Source organism: Lonchura striata, chromosome Z, assembly GCF_046129695.1.
Source record: "Lonchura striata isolate bLonStr1 chromosome Z, bLonStr1.mat, whole genome shotgun sequence".
Taxonomy (NCBI): Eukaryota; Metazoa; Chordata; class Aves; order Passeriformes; family Estrildidae; genus Lonchura; species Lonchura striata.
The window spans coordinates 33070726-33093158 of record NC_134642.1 but is presented as its reverse complement, the minus strand read 5'-3'; the positions used below and the strand labels follow the sequence as shown (position 1 = coordinate 33093158).

Sequence of the window (22433 nt, the reverse complement as noted above, 5' to 3'; positions counted from 1 at the left end):
TCGTTTCCATGGGTGACGGCCGCCTCGCTCCGCCTCAGTCAGGCGGCGCTGGGGGTGGCACTGCCGTCCCCTGGCTCCTTGGCCTCGCCGAACCACGGCACCTCTTGCCTCTTTTGCCAGCTGCGCCTCTAAGTTTCCAACAACTGCTTGGCTTTGGCCGTTTGGTTTTGGTTTGGTTTTCGCCTCTCGTGTTTTGAAACGTGTGGCACGGCGTTAGGAGACTCCAGGAGTTTGGACGGCCGCTGTGCAGCGCTGGAGGGGAATGACGAACGGGGGGGCGACCCTTCCCACGGGGCAGCGCCCGGCAGCAGCAGCGCGGGCAGCGCCCGGCAGCAGCAGCGCGCCCCTCCCCGCGCCCCGCCCTCACGCCGCCCCGCACTCTTCCTTCGCTGACGCACCTCGGGACGCGCCGCCCGGCTACCGCGCGCGGCGCCTCGCGCATGCGCCGCGCCTGCGGCGACCGAGCGCGCCCCGGCGGCGCCTCAGGAGGGAGCGGCGTCTGTGCGCGTGCGCCGTGGGGCGGCCGGGGACGCCGCGCGTGCGCGTTTGTGCCGGCGGCGGGCGCGCTCGGGAGCGCGGGGTTGGGGCGCGCCGGGAAGGCGGCGCGGGTGTCCGTCGGTCCGTCCGGGAGCGTGCGCCCCGCGGGGCCCGGCCCTCAGCCTGCCCGCCGGGGGCACGCCTGCCGCCCGCTGCCGCCGCGACACGGGCAGCGACGCGAGGAGCCGCCAGGATGAAGCTGGTGAGGAAGGACCTGGAGAAGGATAATGCGGGGCAGGTGACGCTGATCCCTGAGGAGCCTGAGGACATGTGGCACACCTACAACCTGCTACAGGTGGGTGACAGCCTGCGCGCCTCCACCATCCGCAAGGTTCAGACCGAGTCGTCCACGGGCAGCGTGGGCAGCAACCGCGTCCGCACCACCCTCACCCTCTGCGTGGAGACCATCGACTTCGACTCACAGGCCTGCCAGCTGCGGGTTAAGGGCACGAACATCCAGGAGAACGAGTACGTGAAGATGGGCGCCTACCACACCATCGAGCTGGAGCCCAACCGTCAGTTCACCCTGGCCAAGAAGCAGTGGGACAGCGTGGTGCTGGAGCGCATCGAGCAGGCCTGCGACCCGGCCTGGAGCGCCGATGTGGCGGCCGTGGTCATGCAGGAGGGGCTGGCTCACGTCTGCCTGGTCACCCCGAGCATGACGCTGACTCGAGCCAAGGTGGAGGTGAACATCCCCCGCAAGCGGAAAGGGAACTGCAGTCAGCACGACCGGGCTCTGGAGAGGTTTTACGAGCAGGTGGTGCAAGCCATCCAGAGGCATATCAACTTTGAGGTGGTGAAGTGTGTACTGGTGGCTAGCCCAGGCTTCGTGCGGGAGCAGTTTTGTGACTACATGTTCCAGCAGGCAGTCAAGACTGACAACAAACTTCTGCTGGAGAACAGGTCCAAGTTCTTACAGGTAAGGATCTAAGCAGTTTCTAGAGTAGGTAAAAAGAGGCTTGAGAGTTGCGTATGATAGTAAAAGGTAGTTACATGGGAAATAAGTCACTAAAGAAAATAAATTTCTGACTGAGCATCATGAGAAAATTATTCTTATGTCTCCCAAACTATAAATGAGTTGTGCGTAGTATAAGGATGGTTCCCACATAGGATACCTTTATCTGGAATAGAGAAAGTGTTAGATATTTCAAACTCCCTGTAAAGGCATATTGGCTCTTCAATTAAGTGTGAAGTTTAAGTTGGAAAGTACTTTGCACTGTTACGTTGTCACCTGTATAGCATCCATGTTTAATAACAACTTTCCAAAGATGTTTTTTTAAAAGTACCTGAATGTAGTATAGGTTAATTAATTTTGTATTAACAAATTTAACTAGAATTTCATTGTTAGTTTTGTACCACATATTTAAAGGCTCTGTTTTTTTCCTTGTTTCTTAGTCATCTCATTGATTGAGTGCATGGGGGTTTAGCTTTATACTAAAATAGTCATATTCAGGACCTAAAATACGTTTTCATAAGGATTCTTGTATTATTTTTAGATTGGAGTAGGCCTGGGGTGATCTGGGGGCAGGGATAGTGAAGTGAGTCCCAGTACTTAGGAGACCCAGTGCACCAAGAAAACCCTCCTGTTCCATGTGTAACAAAGTGATAATAGAGAGAAGTAGCTTTGTGACCATAATAATTGCACAGAGTTGATGCTTTTACACTATATGCCTGCAGTGTTGAGGGTCCTTCCTTTTCTTCAATGCTTTAAAAGAGAGGCGTAGGCTTAGATTTGAGTTTCTTGGTAGTTTCAAGTAGCCGTATCTTGGGAGCTGTTGAGCTTGTATATTTAATCCAGGCTTTGAATAAGAGAGGCAGTTGTCTTTTTCTGCTTCAAAGACAGTTTAAGGGATTTGGTATAGGCTCTGTGTTGCAGGAGAGATTAAGAAAAGAATCATGTGTATGTCAAGAAGGACACAAGTTCCCCAGATAATTATCGAGATTAATATTACATATCATGGAGGGTGTTTGTGATTGGTTAATAAAGAAAATGGTCCTTTTTTTTCAAAAACACCAAACTTTTGACTTTGTTTTCACTCTAGGTCCACTCTTCCTCAGGACATAAATACGCACTGAAAGAAGCACTCTGCGACCCAGCTGTAACTAGCCGTCTTTCTGACACTAAGGCAGCTGGTGAGGTCAAAGCCTTAGATGACTTCTATAAAATGCTGCAGCATGAGCCTGACCGGGCTTTTTATGGCCTGAAACATGTGGAAAAGGCCAATGAAGCCATGGCCATTGATACCCTGCTGATCAGTGATGAGCTTTTTCGGCACCAGGATGTGGCTACACGTTCCCGATATGTTAAATTGGTAGATAGCGTACGGGAGAACATGGGCACAGTGCGCATTTTCTCCAGCCTCCATGTGTCTGGAGAGCAGCTGGGCCAGCTGACAGGGGTGGCAGCTATCCTGCGCTTTCCAGTTGCTGAGCTCTCTGACCAGGAAGATGAATCTAGCTCTGAAGAGGATTGATAACAGTGGCTTCATTCCACAGTTTCTTTTCAGTGTCATGTTGAAATTACATTAAAAGGTCCTCCTCACCTGAATACTGTGTGCACATGTACCATGACATGTAATTAAAAAGGTTTAATAATAAACATATACATGCATATATATATAGCTTTATGTAGCACACTACTTGATATCTGATGTATGGTAATAATTATTGATATGCTGTGCTGAGCTGACTGTTTTTGCAGTTCCAGACCACCAGCAGTACAAGAAACTAATTTGGCTCCTCAGTGCTGGTTGGTCTGCATGTTAAGGCATACTGCCAACTTAGGTGAAATGTGTAAGAAAAAATAGTAAGCTAACAGGGCGAAATTCATGTTGTAATATTTCTTTTCAAATGCTTGAAAAGAGTATAGTGAAACAAATGCAAACTTCTTGGGAGACTTGTCAAAACTGTGCTCGATCTTCATAGGTGCTCCCTGTTCTCTGTAAGGTGTGTCAAAGGAATAGGGTCAATATCAATTCTTAGGGCTTAGTGTGGTGATGTAAGTCTAACCACTTAAATATTTCTGTGAAACACTTGAAGCAGTCTTTCAGCAATGAGACCCTTTATCTTAACCATAACTTTACATTTCTTTGCTAACACAGTAGTAGATGCAGGACAAATGGTGGCTCTCAGTGCACCCATTTAGTTATCTTTTTGAATACTGTACCTTGGGAGATTGTACTGAAGACTAACAAGGAGTCATTGACTATATTCTGCTAACTTGGCATTTAGCATCCAGTTCAGAGAAAGTATAAGAAAAAACTTAGAAAATCAGGACTCTAGTTTCCACAAAGAATCTTTTGATAGCAAATAGTTTAGGTAACTTCATAATCTGGTATTCTATTTGCATAATTCTTTAAAAACATAATTAAATGGTGATACCGAAATAAAGATGACAAAACTATAAATCAAACTTGAGCTTTAGCTAGCGGCAACTGTAAAAGTGAAAATTACCTTTTCAATTACTTGATCAGCTCAAAGTACTGAGAGCCAGAAGGAGTTTTATTTCTTCAGTGGGCCATACATCTTACATTGAGGAAGCAAAAACTGCTTTCAGATTCAGACATAAACTGTGGTTGTATTGTTTCAAACCAAGGTTTGGTGATGGGGCTTGTGTGTGTAAATAGACTTTTTTCTCTTATAGATGTGATGGAAGGTGAGAACAGGAACCACAGAAGAATTCTGTGACATGGAAAGTATTGTAAGAGTGGACCATTAAAAAACAAAACCTCCAGAACTCCTAGTCTGGGTAGAATAAAAATTATTTTTCTAAAACTAAGGCTAGTCCCCTATGTTCATGGGTGCCAATTCTCTGAATTTAATACTATCTATTGGTAGCTGAGACACAAATCTAAACTTCTTGATAGAGAAGTACTTTTGAATTAAAGCCATCTCCCCTCTTCCACATCATCCACACAGTCTAAGAAATCCTTGAAAAGAACTTATATTAGAGCTGTAACACTTTGATTCTTCTTTTGCTGAAGACAAGCAAAGCCCATTGAGATACTTGTTTACAGTCAGCTTGCACACATAAATTATGTTATTTGAGCTTTACATTTTGTCTTGAATGGTGTTGGGTGCCACAAGTCATAGAATGCTCAGGTAGGCTTTATTTAGTAGTTAAGACTGCTTAAAATAATTTATTTTTTTTCTTATTTGCCTAAGTTTATCATACACTTTTTAGCTAGAAAGCACCTTGATTCCTGTTATATCTAGTTTAATGTTAAAAACAGGAAGCAGAAGAAATTGACCTGGAAATACTAATTATAGGCAGCAAGTTAGGGCCTTAAATAAAATCTTATCTAAACAAGTCATTAATTTCTCTGAGCTTTTATAATATAGGATGATATAGCAGTATATTCCCATTTTCTAAGTAGTGCAAATTTGTTGCAACTGTACACAAATGACATATTTTAATTTGTAGTGTACCACAAATTCTTAGTTTTTCTCAGAAAATTCTCCGAGAGACAAATCAAACTCCTCTTTGGTTGTGGGATGGATTGCTGTTTTATCAAACCAGATTGGTTCCAATTATTCCATTGTAAACCAGAAATTATGAAGAGTTTTGCTGAGTACTACATGATTACAATGATGGATTTGTGTTTTGTGCCTGTAGTTACCATCAAGGAAAAGAAGTGGCCATTTTGTTGCAGTTTTGTTTTTCTTTTTGTTTCATCTGCTAAAAATGTGATGATAGTGATTCTTTTAATTATTTATACTTAGAATTAAAATTCTGTCTTGACTTTATATTTTGTGTAATTTTCTTTTTTTTTTTAGCTATTGCTATCATGTTGTTATATCTCTGAAAGAAATACACATGGAATTGCCCAAAGAAAATAAGTATGGAAGGGTGGGATTTTTTTTTCTTTTTTTTTTTTTTTGGTAAGCATTTTTGTTGTAAAATAAATATACAATCTCTATGTATACAAATGCATCCTGTTTCAGGAAACAGCTTAAGGGCTTGGTATTGAAAATTGGCTGTGTTCAGTGCTTGACCTGGCCAAGTTCCAGGGTTGCTAGTGTCTTCTACATTTCAAGGAATTTTGAATAGTTGAAAAGTCCATTCTGACAAAGTTGCTTGCTCAATGCAGATCTTAGTTTGTGTGTATAGATAACACTTGCACAGAAGAGGATGCTCTCAGCATATCAAAGGAGTGAGTGCTAGAGCCATGGGAAAATATTTTTTGTGTTTATTGTTTGGAACTAAACTAAAAAATATATTTTGAAATGTCTCCATTTAGTTTAGGATTATATTCTGGCATAATTCTGTGAATTAATAGTGTGGTTTAGCTTTCAGTTTTTCTGTGTTCAAAATGAATGAAGACATATTGCAGGACTTCCTAAATCTTGTTACATTTGGTAGGAAGAAAGCTTTAAAAAGTATGAAATTAGATTGATCATGAACCCTGCTGTGCTAGACAGTGATTCAAATAAATTTATTTCCTCATTTGCCTCTCTTGCAAATTTGTATTTTGGAACAGGCCCCAGTCTATTAGTTTTGTCACCTTTGGCATTTAAATCCACTTATCACATATGTTTTTTGTGGTTGTTAATCAGCTAAAGCTTAGTGCAAAATGCAAGGTCACCACCAGCTGGAGACCAAACTAATCCTACTAATTACAAGGCAAAATAAAAGATAAATCCTTCAGTAAAATTGTAAAGCATTTTACCAGGAAATTCTTTGTCTCCCTCCTCTTGTCTTTACCATTGTATAAGTAAAATGCTAGTAATAAATGATCTTTTGACCACCATTGTGCTAAGAGCCCATAGCTCTTCAGTTTGATTTGTGCTGGGACTAGACATGATGTTTTTAAAGCTGTGTAAATGTCTAAATTTTCATTTGCTACTGTTCTCTTGCAGGTTAAGTAGCCCTGAATTTTAAAACTAACTTACCCTCTGAAAATTCTTACAACTTCTGAGCTGCTGTCCTTGGTTTACCTTGTTCAGTGAAGGTATATTATAGCTCAGTTTTCATTAGAGACTGATATATCACTTGAGCCTCTCAAATTTCTTTATAGAAGCAGGATTGTAAGTCTAGAAAAATGTACACATATGCATGTGTGTTTTAGATCACCCAGTCCACTCACTTTTCTCTTGAGACTTTCATAGCTCTCATTTCAAAGAAAAGTCTATTTCATGAAGGAATAGACACAGTTTAGGGGGAAAACCCGCCATATTGTCAGAATGTGTTACTTGAAGCCGTATTTCTACAGTGTGTAGTACTGACTCTACAAAAGACCTACGAAAACAATTTTTAAAATGTGAAGCAGCATCTGGAAGGTCTGCCATTAGGAATCCGTGTTTATAACCTAAAATCAGAATCCCTGCCGGAGACATAATAACAGAAAAAATGAATTACTTCAGAAAAGTATTTGATCTACTTTTTAGATAGGCAGAACTTAAAACTTGATGTTTTTTCTTGCATTGGTTGCTTTAATCTGGAGATTTCTCTGTTCTCATTTGATTTAGCAGATAGTGGGGAGAGAGTGGTGACAAGGCGTTGCAGTAGATAATTTTCCCGTATCTGTCTTTCTCCTGTAATGCCTACAAATTGCTTTTAGGGACTGTTTAATTTAGATTTTGTGCGGGGGAAAAAATTATTTTGATGTTTCATTATTCTGCAAATTTAGGGTTAAGAAAATGCCTAACCATTTGGTTTTGTGATAATTACGATTCTTAATTCAGACTCCAACAGGAGTTGAGCCTGGGCTTTTTCAGCAGTGGAAAGAATAAAGGCAGGCTAGGAAGCGTCTTGTGTGACAGTTGCCCGAAAGCTTGCTGAGTAAGTGTAGTGTTTAGTCCTGCCCCATATTTTATGCTTGACTCAAATAGGGCATTGACTTGGATTTGAGGGTAACTGCTTGCATGATACAGAATCTAAAGGAAAGACATGTCAGCAGTCTAACAACCAAAATGCATATCATACCCTGCCAACTTGTGAAGTTTACTGTTTTAAAGATGCTCTGTAGCTTTCCTGTGAAAAAATTGACTCCTAAGATGTCTTAGCCTAAAATAAAGTGTGAGGAAAAGGCTTCTGAAATCAGTTGTTTTTTCTGTTGTCTGAAAATAATTATTCCTTTTGTCGCACTTGAGAGCTGCATAAGAAACAGAGAGGGGAGTGGTATCAGAGCAGCCCTTCCTTCCAAGTCAGTGTCTTCTGGGAAATGCAACATGAAGCAGCAACTTTCAAGCCCTGCCAGGTCTTGACAGTTTTTTGCTATATCAGTCTTTAATTTATTGCCCTCTTTTTGGGAAATGCTACATTCACAGCTAATGTAATTGCTGTCATGCTGCTTTAATAATTACTTAGAAGTTAAATTAGAGCTGATCATGAATCTGCTGTCAAAGCAGCTATTCCATTAGAGAATGTTAATTAGTTGAAATCTTTTTTGAAACGTTCCTTTTTAGGCATGTACATACCAGACATGATGGGAAGTGTTTTCTCTGGTCCAAAATGGAATTTCTAGTCAAAGCCAAGCCTGGAATAGCAAAGAAAGAGTGTAGGGGTTTAAGAAGTCAAATAGAACAGAAGATACAAAGCTTAAGGCCATTTTCTCTTTCATAGTAAACACTAGACTAAAGGTGCACCCTTTTGTGTCAGTGTCATTGGTAAGTGCAACTTCCACACTGAACAAATAGATATTCTTGTATCTTGTCTGAGATATCTACAACTGGCTCAGGCATGATGTCTGAAGGAATAAGGGCAGCAATTTTCAGATTTCTGGTCTGAAAGTGAAAGGAAAATAATTGAAAACTAGGACTGTTCCTACCAAACACATTTATATCAGTAGTCTTTTCAGAAAAAAAGTCCTGAACAGTGGTCCGTCCATGTTTCAAAAATATTTTGGACCTGACATCTACCAGGAAATCTACTTTTGAAGATGGTCAGATTCTTTCCCATACAGTACTTTTTGTTTGATTAGAACAAATGCTTTTGGCAAACTTTTTGCTGAACGGATTTGTATGTGAAGATGTGTGTGTATGTTTAGTAAAAGAAAAAGCTAGCCTGACTCTCGGCTTGTAGTTGCTTTGGTAGCTGCAGGATTAGCTCAGGATGCGGGGTTGATAATTATCTTCAAGAGTCAAAGATTTGTTTACTGTAAGAGGAACTCGGTAGCAAGTGATAAATTCAGGAAGTCTGACAGTTTTTAAATGTTCATGGACATTTCCTTTAATGGTTTCTGAAGCTCTGAAAGCTACAGCAGTTTTTGCTGAAGAAAATGGCCTTTTCTTTGACCTGCAGTGTTCAAGTGTTTTAGATAAATAGTTTTGTTTAGGTCTAAGTGAAGTTAATTAATTGCATTTGTTTATCTTGCCCAAACAGGTACCATAAGACCACTTCATTTGAGAGAGAGAACTGGTGTATCCCATATAATTTATTCCTCTCCTGAGTGGAAATTTCTGTTCTGAGATGGGATTGTCTAAGAGAAGCTGAAATGGACTTTGCAGACAGTGCTGGGTGAACATTGGCAGTCTTCCAGTACAGTCAGGTCTCCTGGGGCACTGGCTGCCCTCGCTGCAAGGCTGTATGTAGGAGCTACTGGGACAGCAGTGGTGAGAGGCAGAAAAAGAGCAGCTGTCTCCGGAGGGAGCTGTTCCAAGTTCCAGAGCTGTGAGGAAAGATGAAAAGCTGTGGTTTAATGGAAAACATGAGGTGCTGTTTTGGGTATGTTACTTTTTCCCCAAAGGGAGGCACAGTGAATGTTTGAAATATCTGAATTCAGTTCTAACGGCTCATGCTCGGCTGAGGGTAAGATGCCAGCTGATGTGACTAAGTTCTCTGTGTGTATCTGGTAGAGGAGCTTTGAGCCTGAGACGGACTCTAGAGATATTGAGACCTCACTAATCCTCTCACTATGGAGTCATTTCCGGCCACCCTGCTGTTGCTGTATCTGAGGCTTGTGAAAGACTGTCTTTGTTTTCCTTTCACACCTGTCTGAAAACCAACTTCTTTTTCAAAAATACTGCTTTATGAAACAAACACCTCACTGTGTTGTGTTGGCAGTCTGTGTGATAAGCAAAGGAAAAATTTCTAGTCAGACATTAAAAAAAACTCAAACCATCAGAAGCTGATTGAAATAACCCTTACAGGCTTTTTGAGAGGGTACCTGGTGAGAAGAAAAAGAGAAAGACAGATGAAACCATATGTAACAAGGTTTATTGTTGGTTTTTAACAGTTTTCAGGTAATTTCAACTGAGATAAAAAGATTAGTAAGTCAAATGACAGGCTTTTAAACCTTTTCTCAAGAAAGCCCCAGAAATCAGTTGTTAAAACTATTAGTACATAGTCAAACATTGTGATCTTGGTCAATTATGACCACTTAAACTGTTTCAAGCTGTCTACATTTGTTTTATCCAAGTGTAGATTTGCATGGTCCTGTTTATTGTTCTTATGAGACAAAGTATTTTGTTATGAACAAAGGTAAGTGTTCAGAAAAAACAAAATTAATGTTAACAATTAATGTTGACACTATAAATCTAGCCTTTCATAATTTTAAAGACATGTATTTCTTGTGTAAATAGATAATACAAATTTATAAATGATGTGGGTTTTTTTGGAAAGAGTGTGGAAATTGTCACTGAAAAAATGCTTAGGGCTTTAGGCAGTAGTAATTTGAATTTGTGCTTTTTTCTTATTTCTAGAACATTTTTAAAACTACTTTGTTCCCCACTTTAAGCACATTTATTTTGACATAAGGACTGGCAAGAAACAAATGTATGTTAGAGAGCAGAACATTCCGACTACTGAAAAAATGAGAAATTGGAACAGCCTTCCAGTCAGAAAAAATCAGAGCAAAAGGTCACTTTTATATGGAATTTGTTTACCCTGAGAAATGTGATGTAGTTACCAGCAACAGATAGGAATTAATTTAGCAATTCTGTACCCACGCTTGGAACAGAAGCAGAGCACTTGCTGTTTTTATTTCATTAGAGCATTGTATGTTGCCCTGTTTAGATCTGTTCAATTCTTAGCACATATGTTCACACTGCATCGCAGCAATCACACCAAATTTCACCACAACACTGACCTCCTGTGTGACAGGCATTAGCTGTCTGAGCTAATGATGCAAAAATGCTTAGATTAGGTACCTGATAAGGATTTAATGAGTACTTTCTTTTCCATCTCTGCCAGTTAGATGTCCTCCAGGAGCTGTGAAGGCTATTAAAAAATATTTTTTGAGTGTTTTATTTGTAAACAGGCATTAAACTGAAGTCATTGATCATTAAGTGAGTTTCCTTTAGAAAGCATATTTTCTCCAGTAATTCTTGAGTGAGCAGCTACACGCTGGCCTTCTGTATCAATCACATCATAGCTTGGAAAAGTCTTACAAAGCCAACTGTAGTATCCCATGAAAGAGCAACTGTGGTATCCAAAGAGCTGTAGACCAAAAAAAGAATAAAAATACCTCAGCATCAGCATTGCTTTGCTGCCTCACAGCTGGGCAGGAAGGAAAAGCTGGAAGTGATCTGCTGCTGAAACTATAGTTGAGGTGCTACTTGCATAAGACTGATGTTAAATCTGTGATAAGGTAGCACATATATATATATATAACAGGAATGTTGTGGGATATAAATCGGTAGCAAAGGGCTCATTTGTACCTTTTTAGGAGGTCCTTTTTAAAAAGACTTGCTGGTTCACTTTAGAAGTCTGAGTCACTCTTAAATGACCCGAAAAATGACCTTAGTTTTGCAAACTTTAATTCTGCTTGAACAATCTCACTATTAAACTTCTGTGGTAGTTCTGTGAGGGTGATGCAGATCTTTGAAAGAAAGAGTAACAGATTCTTTATAGAAGTCCTGGTATGATGAGGATACTTTCAAACTTTCAGAATAGGCCTGGTCCAAATAGATATCTTTAAAATCGTGGGTGTACTTCAGTTCTGTGGGTGGGAAATTAAAGTTATTAGTGCCAGTAATTCATGTAGAAAACTCTATCTTAAAGTGCATCTAAAAAACAGGATGTTTTTCTACCTCTAGAATCCAGCTCTAATTTTTTTGGGGGGGAACAAACCTTCCTTTTATAATCTCTTCATGGCTGGTTCCAAATTTCCCTGAATTGTTTATTGATGAATAAAAATGAACATTTGCAGTAAAAAGACCTAAGATTAATTTTGCAGTGCTTCCAACTGGTTTATCCCTACAGCAATGATACAACAAAAGAGATATTCATGTTCTTACTAATACTTGAGTGCCAGAGTCCTTAAAAATTAGTAGATATTGTTGGTGATGCATATTATGCTAAAGTTTTCAGTATGTTGCCAGTCAGTATTGATAATTTATGATGAAGTGGCTTTTGGAGAATTTATTAGGTTTTCACTTAAAGGAAAAGTATCTTGACCATAAAAATATACCACATAAAATAAGACTATTAAACGCCCATAACATTTTACTGCAGTTTTTAAAATTGCTTTGTTTTCCAGTTGCACTGTGGAATGACAATGAAATAGTCACCAATCTTGACCATATTTTATTCCAGACATATCCCTCATAATTATTTCAGGGAATAAGTTTCTTGTTAGAGGTACATCTTCTGTTCTTATTTCAAGAGTAATATTGATTGAAAGTTGGCATTTTGGTTTTGTCTTTTTTTCTCATGGTCACAGATGAACACTGTATGCCAATTCTGGCTTACTGCTTTGGGAATCCATTTACAGAAAGTTCAGTTTTATCTGTTGCCTTTCGATTATGCTCACCTCACAGGTAGACTGAAGATGAACTACTATCATATGACACATCAAGATGTGAAAGTCTTTGTGATTATCTTGGACCATAAAATGAGCTAAGCTGCAAAATACCTTTTGCAGCAGCCTTATGAATTGACTAGTGCAATACCAGGTGTTCTTTTGGTCTTCTTTGACCAAGTGAGTAAACTTTTTCTCCTTAGGGTTTTTTTCATGATATGTGTGTGGTTTTTTGTAGCCTTTACAAGATTAGGCAGCTATTTTTATGTTTAAGTCCATGGAAAATTTGATTTAATGATCACTGTGGTAATTTTCAGTTCCACATGCTTGTCTGCTTGGATTTGTCAATTCTAAGTGTAAACTTTAAATTATCAAAGAGCCATGTTCTTTAAATTGTCCAGTACAATAAAAGATTGCTCATCACAGTTAATTCATAGAGGCGACTAAGGAACCAAGTTGACTGATTATCTTCTCTTTTAGCAGTGAAAAAGTCAAAGATTTCAAACAAGGAGAGCTCTGTATGTCCTAGTAGAAAGTCACTACTGCGATCACCCATGCTGGCACATGCTTGGAACAGGCTCAGGATTTTGCTATGACCAGTCAGACCTGATCTGTGCAAACACACAGTGCCTGCTCCCTCATGCTTATGCAGGACAGGCTGGCTTTCCCTGCGGGCATTTCAGTTCTGTGCAGTTGGGGATGAAGAGGCATTTCCATCTGACCTTGTGTAAGAGTGCTAGTAGCATCTGGGGACCATTCATGGAGAAATTCCAGCATTTCAACAAATATGTGACTTATTTTCCGTTATTGCCTGTAGCAATCTCTTATCAACTATATTCTCACTGTAGCAATTTTTTGGTTACCAATAGGAGGAAAAGTTAAAAAATAGTCTAGAACAATATTATTGACAGCACATTTGATGCATTGCAAAGAATTAACATAGGCAATAGGAAAAAGGAATTATTTGGCTGATGTTTCATATTTTCAGTCCAAGCTCCATGCCAAGCATTTTTAAACCTGAAAATTTGCCTTAAGTAGCAGTAGGTTTTATCTCTTACTCTCCAGTTCTTCTCTTAGAAAGCTGCCCATACAATTTTTTAATTGTTTTAACATTACTAGAATACTTAACGTAAGTAAAAGTGTTTTCTGTGTTAGACAGTTTTAGTATTTCTGTCTGTCTTTTAAATGCAATTCAGTTTAGTGAATATTATTTTGATTTATGTTTTTTTCTGGAACCTGTTAGCTTTATATAATAAATTTGTCTGAAGAATAAGCTAAGTCTTAGTTTAAAGTTTAAGAGTTTTCAGGTCTCTGCTGTATTATGGGAATGCATACAAACAGGGAAACAGAACTCTACTTTATGTAGCCATGACATAAAAAGCTACAGAAACATAGTACTTTCCTCTTACTGTACTAGAAAGTGGTTCAACTAAAAATGAACTGTTGTGTTACAATGAAAATTATGATAGCTGTTTTATTATGGGAAATAATAGCTGAGTAGGCTCTATACATCTTGACTATACTTTGCAAGTTGATTTTTTCTTTTAACGTACATGTCTGAGATTTAATTCTGAAGTGTGTCTCTGTCCCACTTGTCTCTGTCATTTTTGTTTGGTTAAGCTTGCTTCTTGCATTTTGGCTTTTCCCCCCCAAATCACTGCATAGCAAAATTGTTTAAGACCAAAGGAAAAACTAGGTATTTATAAGCTTCCATCCTTTCCCTTTCATTGTACGCCAATAGAAATTAGATCGCTCACAAATTGATATTGATGCATTTTATAGAGCCAATCTGTGTTTTTGTTGTACTATGTAAAAACTGGCTTAGATTTGATGCTCTAGCTAGCTGGATGCGAAAGGGTCATATCAAGGTATTTGCGCTTCCTTTTGGAGGATTTCTTCTGTTCCTGAAGCTTTGAGTGATTTGCTTGAGCGCAAGCCAATGATTGTGCTCAGCTCAAGGCAATGAAAGATAGAAGTTAGTAGTCATTGCGAAGTAAAGGACTGGAAAAAGTACTAGCTTAAGACTTTGAGAAAAATTACCTGAAAATCTCTGAAAACACCTGGGTGAGGAAATGAAAGGGCAAAGGAATCAAGTCAGGTAGGGAAAAAAGTAATTTTCCTTCATCCATGTCACAAACAGAGTGATGTACTTAACTCATAAGAGTGAAACACCAATATATTATTGATATAAAACAGTGAGTTTACAAAATTCAGTGTTAAATGTGGTTTTACAAGATTTGATGGCAAAGTACACTAGACTATTAATAGTGTAGAGGGCAGAGACAGATAAATCTGTTGGAGAGGCTTTGCTGTTGTGTCATGAGGTTCAGAAAGGACTTCCTTGCTTTCTAAACTCGTCTCACAGAGGAATCAATCTAGGTCCAACTAGATCCTCTCCTGGTTCTAGGCTTAGTCAATGCTTATGTCCAAAGGACTGTACGTGCACAATCCATCCTCTGTAGCACTTAGCTAAGATGTCAGAGTTTAGCATGCTGTTAATCACTTACTGAGAATGTGCTGCTGCAAGGAGTCTTTCAATTCCTCTAGGAGTAATCTTGAGAGGTCCCATCTCAGGGAGAGAAAGGAGCAGTACTGGGAGATAGTTGCATGAGTTTTCAGTTAGGCATTATTTTTTGCATCGGTTCTCAGATTATCACATTTCCCACAAAGTTTAAATGGAATTTCTATCCTGGGGCATTTTATAGATAGTTGCTTTTAAATCTGACGGAGTAGACTGGTGAAGCATAGGCTTATCAGTTAGAGTGACTCGTTTGCGAGCCCTTTCTGTTGCAATGTCCAGTTAGATTTTTTTTAATAGGTAAATAACAACACAGTGGCAATATATCTACCTTCAGAAGTGTTTTGATTTGCCTGCAGTGTTTAGTATTTATTTCTCCATTTTAACAGGTTTTTTTCAAAGATAGCTTGCAAGTTGCTAAGGGAAAAAATATGTACAAAGCATGGATTCAAAAGAAGCTTAAAAATATGTAGACAATGTCATTTTCAATTCACATTTGAACACTGACAAGTAGTGACTTCCTCAAATCAAAGAATTACCCAGTGTCATGAGTATTCAGGACCTCCTTTTTCTTAGTCCCTATATTGGCATACTAAAACTGTGAAAGATGTAGATCATGTTGCATGATGACATAAATCACCAGTCTCCATCTTCTCAAAAAAATCCTCAGTTGAATCACAAATGACTTGTACTGTTGAACACATATTACATTTTCTGCCTTGAAATTTCTTGAAATAATTCTACTGCCTTGCATGTGTTTTTTTTCATGAGCTTCAACTCTGAAGTAAATTCTGTTTTGAAAACTCTGTATTATAAAATGCTCCCCTGATTCAAAGATACATTTGCAGTAACCAATTGCTAACTACAATAAAGTGGCACTATGTAAGGATGGTCATATCATTTTTTTAACCAGACAGGGATAGGTTGACCTTCTCAATTGTTTGTGCTACCTGTTGCACAAGGCAGGTATATCTTTGGATTGAATCATAGACAGAAAGTTAGAGGAACTTTTGTTCTAAGTGGCATGATATATATGATTTGATAAGATAGAAAAGGTATGGCAGCTTAGAATGAAAAAAAAAAAAAATAGTAGTGTTGCTTCCTCCCATTAGCGAGTGTCATAATTTAATTTTGTAGGAAACATGAAATGAAAATTTAGAAATATTCATTAATTATTGCACATGATATGAAAAATAACACTCTTGATACTCAATTACCATCATACTGTTTAAAAGAAACAGGTTCATATAGGCTCTACTTAGGTGGGTGTTTTTTTAGGCTAAGAGCAAGAAAATTGACCTGTAATACATAAAGTATACTTGTGTGGAAAAACAGCCTGACTAGCAGTGTGAAGTCAAATGAAAAATCACTGTGGAAGAACTGGCTTTGGGGCTTGGTATCTTGTGTTTCCTGCAGCACAAGGTGTACTTGACCTACGATGCTGGTTTCAAGAAGGCTACATAATGGAAAGCTTACCAGCCAGAAAAGCTGGGATACATCATAATTGAAAAAGTGGTTGTAGAAAACTGAATTAAATGTCCTATTTGATTCTTACTGATGGGTTTCATTTCAGAAAACAATGTACACATTTATTTTTGCTATGTTTTCTGCCTAGAATATGGGGCTTACACATAAAGCTGTATGGTAGGAACTGAAAGTTCCAGCGGAGTGTTCATGAGGAGTGGTTCTTGATAGCAAAGGAGGGTGGATGTCGAGGGAATACAAAAATTGTAGGGACTTGTGTGAAGTGTTGATGAAAGAACTACATCCAAAAGATGGACTGGAAATGATTTGAAACAAGATAAAACATTTTCTAGGAGCTGTTTCACTTCCATCAAGCTGCTAAATTTGCTAAGACTTTATACATCTGCACTAGTTGAGAAGCAGACTTCGTAAAGTTCTTTGTATGTGACTGCATATTTCTAAGGCTTTTTTCTTTCTTTTGTGAGAAACTGCAAAGTACTAAGGATTGTGAAGATGAGAGGGCCACTTTCCAACTTTTGCACAAAATAGTTTTATTGTGATTACTCTTAATTGAGTGGGGGACATATTCTTGGTTTCTGCCATTATATTTCCAAAAGTTTTGTCTGTTGCATTGTGTTATTCATTTGGTACACATTACAAAGCATTGATTCAGTATATTTTCAGACTTGATACTGCATTATAAAGCTATTTTCCAGCACAAAATACTTAGGAAAAAAACAGCAAAGAGAGCTTTATTTAATGGGTTGTACAAAGCATTTAATTGGTTTTGAAAAGTATTTGGCTACTGCATCTGGAATTGCTTTCAAATATATATTTCTTGATCTTCTGTGGTATTTATCTACTTTTAATAAGAAGTGGTTTATTAATTATTCAGTCTCTTTCCAGAATGTCAGTCTTTTGCTCTTCAAAGGTTAAAGATTAAAGAAAAAATGCCAGAGGCAAAATCATACAAAAGTTCTTTTGTGGCCCTGAAAAATAAAAGGCTCAATTTAAGCACTACTGAAAATGTTTCTGAAGTTGATTTTTTTACATATATATATATATATATATATATATATATATATACAGCTTTATTTGAAATATGTTGATATTTAGCCAGGCAGAACTGAATGCAACAAGAACTCTTGCCTCGGCCTCCTTGGCGTTCCAGAGTAAGACCAAGGCACTGTGGCCCCTGAGCTCACAGACAGCAATTGTACAATGCTGTCGTATTTTCTTCCACTTGGTATGCCAGTGGCTAAATCTCTTTTTCACAGGAAAAGACTGTGTAATTCTGCAGTGACATTATCACAAGTGAAGCAAAAAATAGTGTGTAGGTTTGCTGGTCCAGCAAATAATCCACTTTTGCATGTTTGAGACATTATTTTAAAACCAGCATTTCTGTAGGTATGACTTTGCAAGTAGAAGCACATTTAATCTTCCTTGCTACCAGCCAGATGCATCCCAGGCCTGGCCCAAGGGCACGGTGTTGTGTCCGTGCAGCCAAAGGATCCAGCTGTGAGGAGGGTTCATTTCCTGAGGCGCAGTGCTGCGCGCTGGAGGACACAATCAGTTCTCTGCAGCTGATTGCAGCTAGCTGGGAGCTGCGGGGCAGGCTTGCAGGTGCCAACACACAGTGCTATCTACTTCCTCAAGTGAAAGAGTTCTCAAATTGCAGGTTGAAATTTGGTTTCTAAGGTTTTCTAAGATGATGAGACAAGTAGTCTTTGCAACATCAATGTAAAATACTTTTAAAGGCGGTCAGTTATTGTCTTAAAATTTGGACATCTTTTCTAATAACACTTTCAGTACACTGTGATCACATGCACAGTTCCCTGTTGCTGTATTGTACACCTGTTCTATTTGCAGGTTTTTAAAATATCTTTTCAAGACCACGGATTGTAGTATATTCTGTACAAACATTACGGAATTTTTTCTTTTAATTTATTTTCCAAGATACCTAAAGATACGAGATACAAGATAAAGATACGAGAACTCCATAAAACATTTTAATCTTATTTTAGGCTTCAGCTTAAATTTCTGCATTCTTTATTATATTCCAAGACAGAGATAGTCTTATTTTTTTAGCTTTTTTTTTTTTGTTTAAATTTCCCAGTGTTTTCCAATTCTGCATACTTATGAAAAACATTACTTGTTTTGGTGTGCTCCTTGGTGCACCTAGAACAGCTTTGTTTCAGTCTCCTGCAAAATGCAGATGAATTGATAAAAACATCTGAAGTGCTATAGCAGTAAGTGTGAAATTAAACAAAAAATAGCTTTTTAACCACATGCTGGCAGGGAGAAGTGGTGTTAGCCAATGTGTTAGCCTTTTCCAATGCTAAGTTTAAATTCATCCTTTCCTGTTTTTGAAAGAAAATATTTGTATTTCTTGGGATCATCTCTATTTATAGAGAATGCAGTTGTTATTTGCTACAGACCATACACAGTTAAAATACTGTTACTCAATTTATTATCTTCTCCTGTCTAAGTTGGTCTTCATGATGCCATTTACTGTGGGTAATTTTTGGTGATCTATTTTTCATCAGTAAAGAACCAGGTGTTAGGCTTTGTTCTACAGTTTGGCTTAGGTTTATATCCATCTTTTTAGGAAAATAAGGGTGCCAGTTCTGTGTTTGTAAGGTTAGAGTGGCCAGCCAGGCAACATGCTTGTGAACAAGTCCCAGGAAAGTCTAGTTTTCATGGTTTGGAGGCAGAGTAACTATCCAGACAGCACAAAAGTTTAGTTAAAAGAACTCATTAAATAAAACAGAGAAGAATTTATTAGTGGCTACTGGACAAGTATGAGCTACTACTCCAGGTTTGTAATAGGAATAATATTTGTGTTGTCGTCTTGGTGACTGAGTGTTAACTTCTTATGTATAGGTACAAGCTGTGCTAAGCAAAGAATGGTACACGTATCAGCTCATGTTCCCAGTGTAAATCAATAGTGAGAGGGACATTGGTTTTCTGCAGTGCCTTGTTTCTTGTAGAACATGAATATGAAAATGGAACTTCAGTTGTAAGCTTTGAGAAACTTTTATAGTCTGCATTTCTGAACTGTGTGAGTCAGTTTTGATCTGTTTGCAGTCATTCTGTTAACATAACATGAAAGAGTTCAAACTTGTATTTTACCTATGTTATTTGTGATTAAGTAAAATACTATGCACCTTATGAAAAAATGGGGTTTTTTCTCCTTAATTCCTGTAATTCTGAGGAGAATCCTCTCCAACTTCCCTGTAGTTCTCCTTTTTCCAGTGCTTCTGCCAATACTATTTTAAATTCATACACAAGTCAGCTAGAAACAGTAGAGAATGTATGCCATCTTAGACAGAAGCTGGAAATTTGAAAGAGTTCAAGCTAGGTATTATTAATAACTCAATTTTCACAGTCACAATCAGTAATATTTTAAATGTTCTAAATCATTAGCACTGTATAGTGCTTTCTCTACTAAAAAATGAAATGAAGGATGAAAGACAAGTTGCCATAAACAATAATCAGTAGATTATTGTTAGCTAGATATGTAATGTAGGTTACCATAAACTCCACTATTCCATTTACCATCTGCAGATTTGAACATCTCTTTGGCTTGTAAGATTTTCTTTTACAGGACCTGTGGGAAATACAGCAAGCTACCTTTAAATACATTTATTATTTGTAAGTTAATTTTACATTGCTTATCATGACGCTTACTTTAACACAAAAAAATTATGCTCATGATGTTTCAAAGCACACAGAACATAGAGAAGGCCATGCAGTATATTTGCATATTTAAATATGCCAAACTGTTTGTGCATGAACTCAAGCTTCAAAGCATCTGACTTCCGGCTAATACAGAAAGGGAAGATGAAAGAGTAAGAGCACAGCCATACTGGATCCAATCAAGATCATGTTTTGTCCAGAATCATGTATGCAAGTTATCATGTGTAACACTCCTCTTCCAGTTTTCAAGTATCTCTAACTAGAAATTTCCTGAACCAGATGTGCATTCCGTGTGGGTTGTAAACTGCAGTGGTTTTGTCTTCCATTGAGTTATTCAGATCCCTATTAAGCTCATTACATTTAGCCTCCAAAATGTTCTTTGCCAGCAAAGTCTACAGGTTTGTTCTGCTCTGTGTAGTCACCACCTCAGTTTCATTTCTGACTAGTCTGGCCCCTCTAGCTTCTTTTGTTTTGTCTAACTTCATTTTTTTTAGAGGAAAGCATTATTATTGTTGATTCTAATTTAACCTCATTCAGAAGAATGAGGATTTGGGTGGTTGGTAGTAAATAGCTGCATTTTTTATTTGTCTACTTACTAGTGTTTCATATTTTCAGCTGTTGTAACTATGAGGATTATAAACACATGCATTAAAATTAAGAGATTTGTAAAAGTTACATAACTAATTCAGGAAACTTCAAGACCATTTTCTCTAATAACTACATAATAAAAATCTATAGTTGTCAATACTACATCAGTGTGATGAAACTCCTCCTCTATCATTAGATGATAAAATGATGGTGGAGGATATAATGGTGAAGCGAACAGGAGAAAGCAAATGGGCTGGAATTTGTGGCCGTTGGTATTTCATATCATGATACATGTTGAACATCATCATAAGATGGGAAAGGGGAAGAGCATGCCTCTAAAGACCTCTAGAGGGATGTTCTCTCCTTGTTCAGAGACTAAAGTGAACAGACCCTCTGGAGATCATGAAGAGAGAAGCTGACATGGGTATATTTTGTTTCTAAATTTTTCTTGAACTAAATAATGAACAGTTACTTTAGCAGGTGACTCATTAGTACTGTCTCATTGTGTAGCAGGTAGATTGTAAATGTAAATGACACAATTGCAATCTCTTATTTGGTTTGAAAGTAATACTAACAACTGTTGTTACTCTTTTAGTAGTAAATTTCAGTTTTTACTTAAAATTAACAAAAGAAGACATGAACTAGTGACAGCTTGACTGAATTCCTAAAAATTGGCTTTGTTCATTTTAATTATACTTGAATGACTGAGAATAGGGGAGGAAAATGCCTATTGTACATGAACAGGCATAGCAGAATTTCTTTAAGCATAAATGTTTAAGGGAGACAAAATTATTTTCCAACTAATTATTTCCCATCAGTCTGACAATGATTAACTTTTTCTTATCACTTGCAGTGAATATTTTCTGAAGAACTAATCTCTGTTTTACTTTCTTTCACTTCTTTATATTTCCTGATTCTGACTGGAGGAAGAAAAACTAAAATAACACGAATTACTTTTCCTTTTTTTGCTGTCCATTGAAACTGGAAATACTTACTAAATGACAAATTGTCTTCTGTGATAATTTTACTGCATTAAGCAGGAAATAAGATGCTGAGAGAGACAGATTAGCATTGACCACTTGGGAGCTTAATTATAGTAACAAGCCTTCCATGAGAATTTTGTCAACTCAATGGTGAATAACACAGATGTGTTTCAGTAACTGGACATTATTTAGATGTTTTGACATGCAGCAAGTATTGGGTATTTGGGTATTTTTATGTAACTGTTGTGTCAGCAAATGATCATGAAATGCTTCTTTGAAATGAAATAAAATTTATGTATATTTGTGCTTTTAAGCAGCCTAAACATTCTACAAATTCCCCTAATTTTTTGCTTTTGTGAATTAAATATACAGCTCTGCAGCAGCAGAGTTACTGGTTACTTTTGAAACTGATTTACACAACAAAGATGGAATAGATCACTATAAGAAATAGTAAATAAACAAAAGATAAATAGCATTATCTGTATATATATATAGTGTTATATATTATTTATATATAAAATTATTTATAAGAATATAAATTATTAATAATTATATTTTAATATAAATAGTGGTTTATGCTTCTTAATGGACCTTGCAGTTATAGATATCACTTCAAGCTGGATTTTTACCCTGTATCTCAAGTTTTTCTGAAACTTGATATACAGTCAAACTTCTGTAGTATTTTCCGTGGTGATGATTACTGAACTTTAGGGTATGGGAAATCAGTCGGAAGAAGCATTTGCTCTTTTCATTGATCTCTTCACAGTCCAAGATCACCATCGTATAGCAACTTTTCCTAAATGCACAATTATCAGAGTTCCGCAAATAATCACATATAGATACTATGGAGATCAGCAAAAGATTGCGTAGAAAATTTATTTTATTCTTTTCCACATATGAATAGTTTACAGGAATTAAAAAAAAACTATATACTTTTTTTCTCTAATATAGATTAAAATTAAA

At 37.8% G+C, this 22433-nt stretch overlaps 2 protein-coding genes across 2 annotated transcripts in view; both read left to right on the top strand.

The window, feature by feature from the left end:
* Window positions 1-22433, top strand: part of ITGA1 (integrin subunit alpha 1) — a 69992-nt gene that overhangs the window by 5545 nt on the left and 42014 nt on the right. The gene's annotated exons all lie outside the window — the stretch shown is intronic.
* Window positions 614-7576, top strand: PELO (pelota mRNA surveillance and ribosome rescue factor). The gene is made up of 2 exons (XM_021553854.3): window positions 614-1456; window positions 2580-7576. Exons 1-2 carry the CDS (start codon window positions 731-733, stop codon window positions 3009-3011), a joined length of 1158 nt encoding a protein of 385 aa, XP_021409529.1. The 5' UTR covers window positions 614-730; the 3' UTR covers window positions 3012-7576.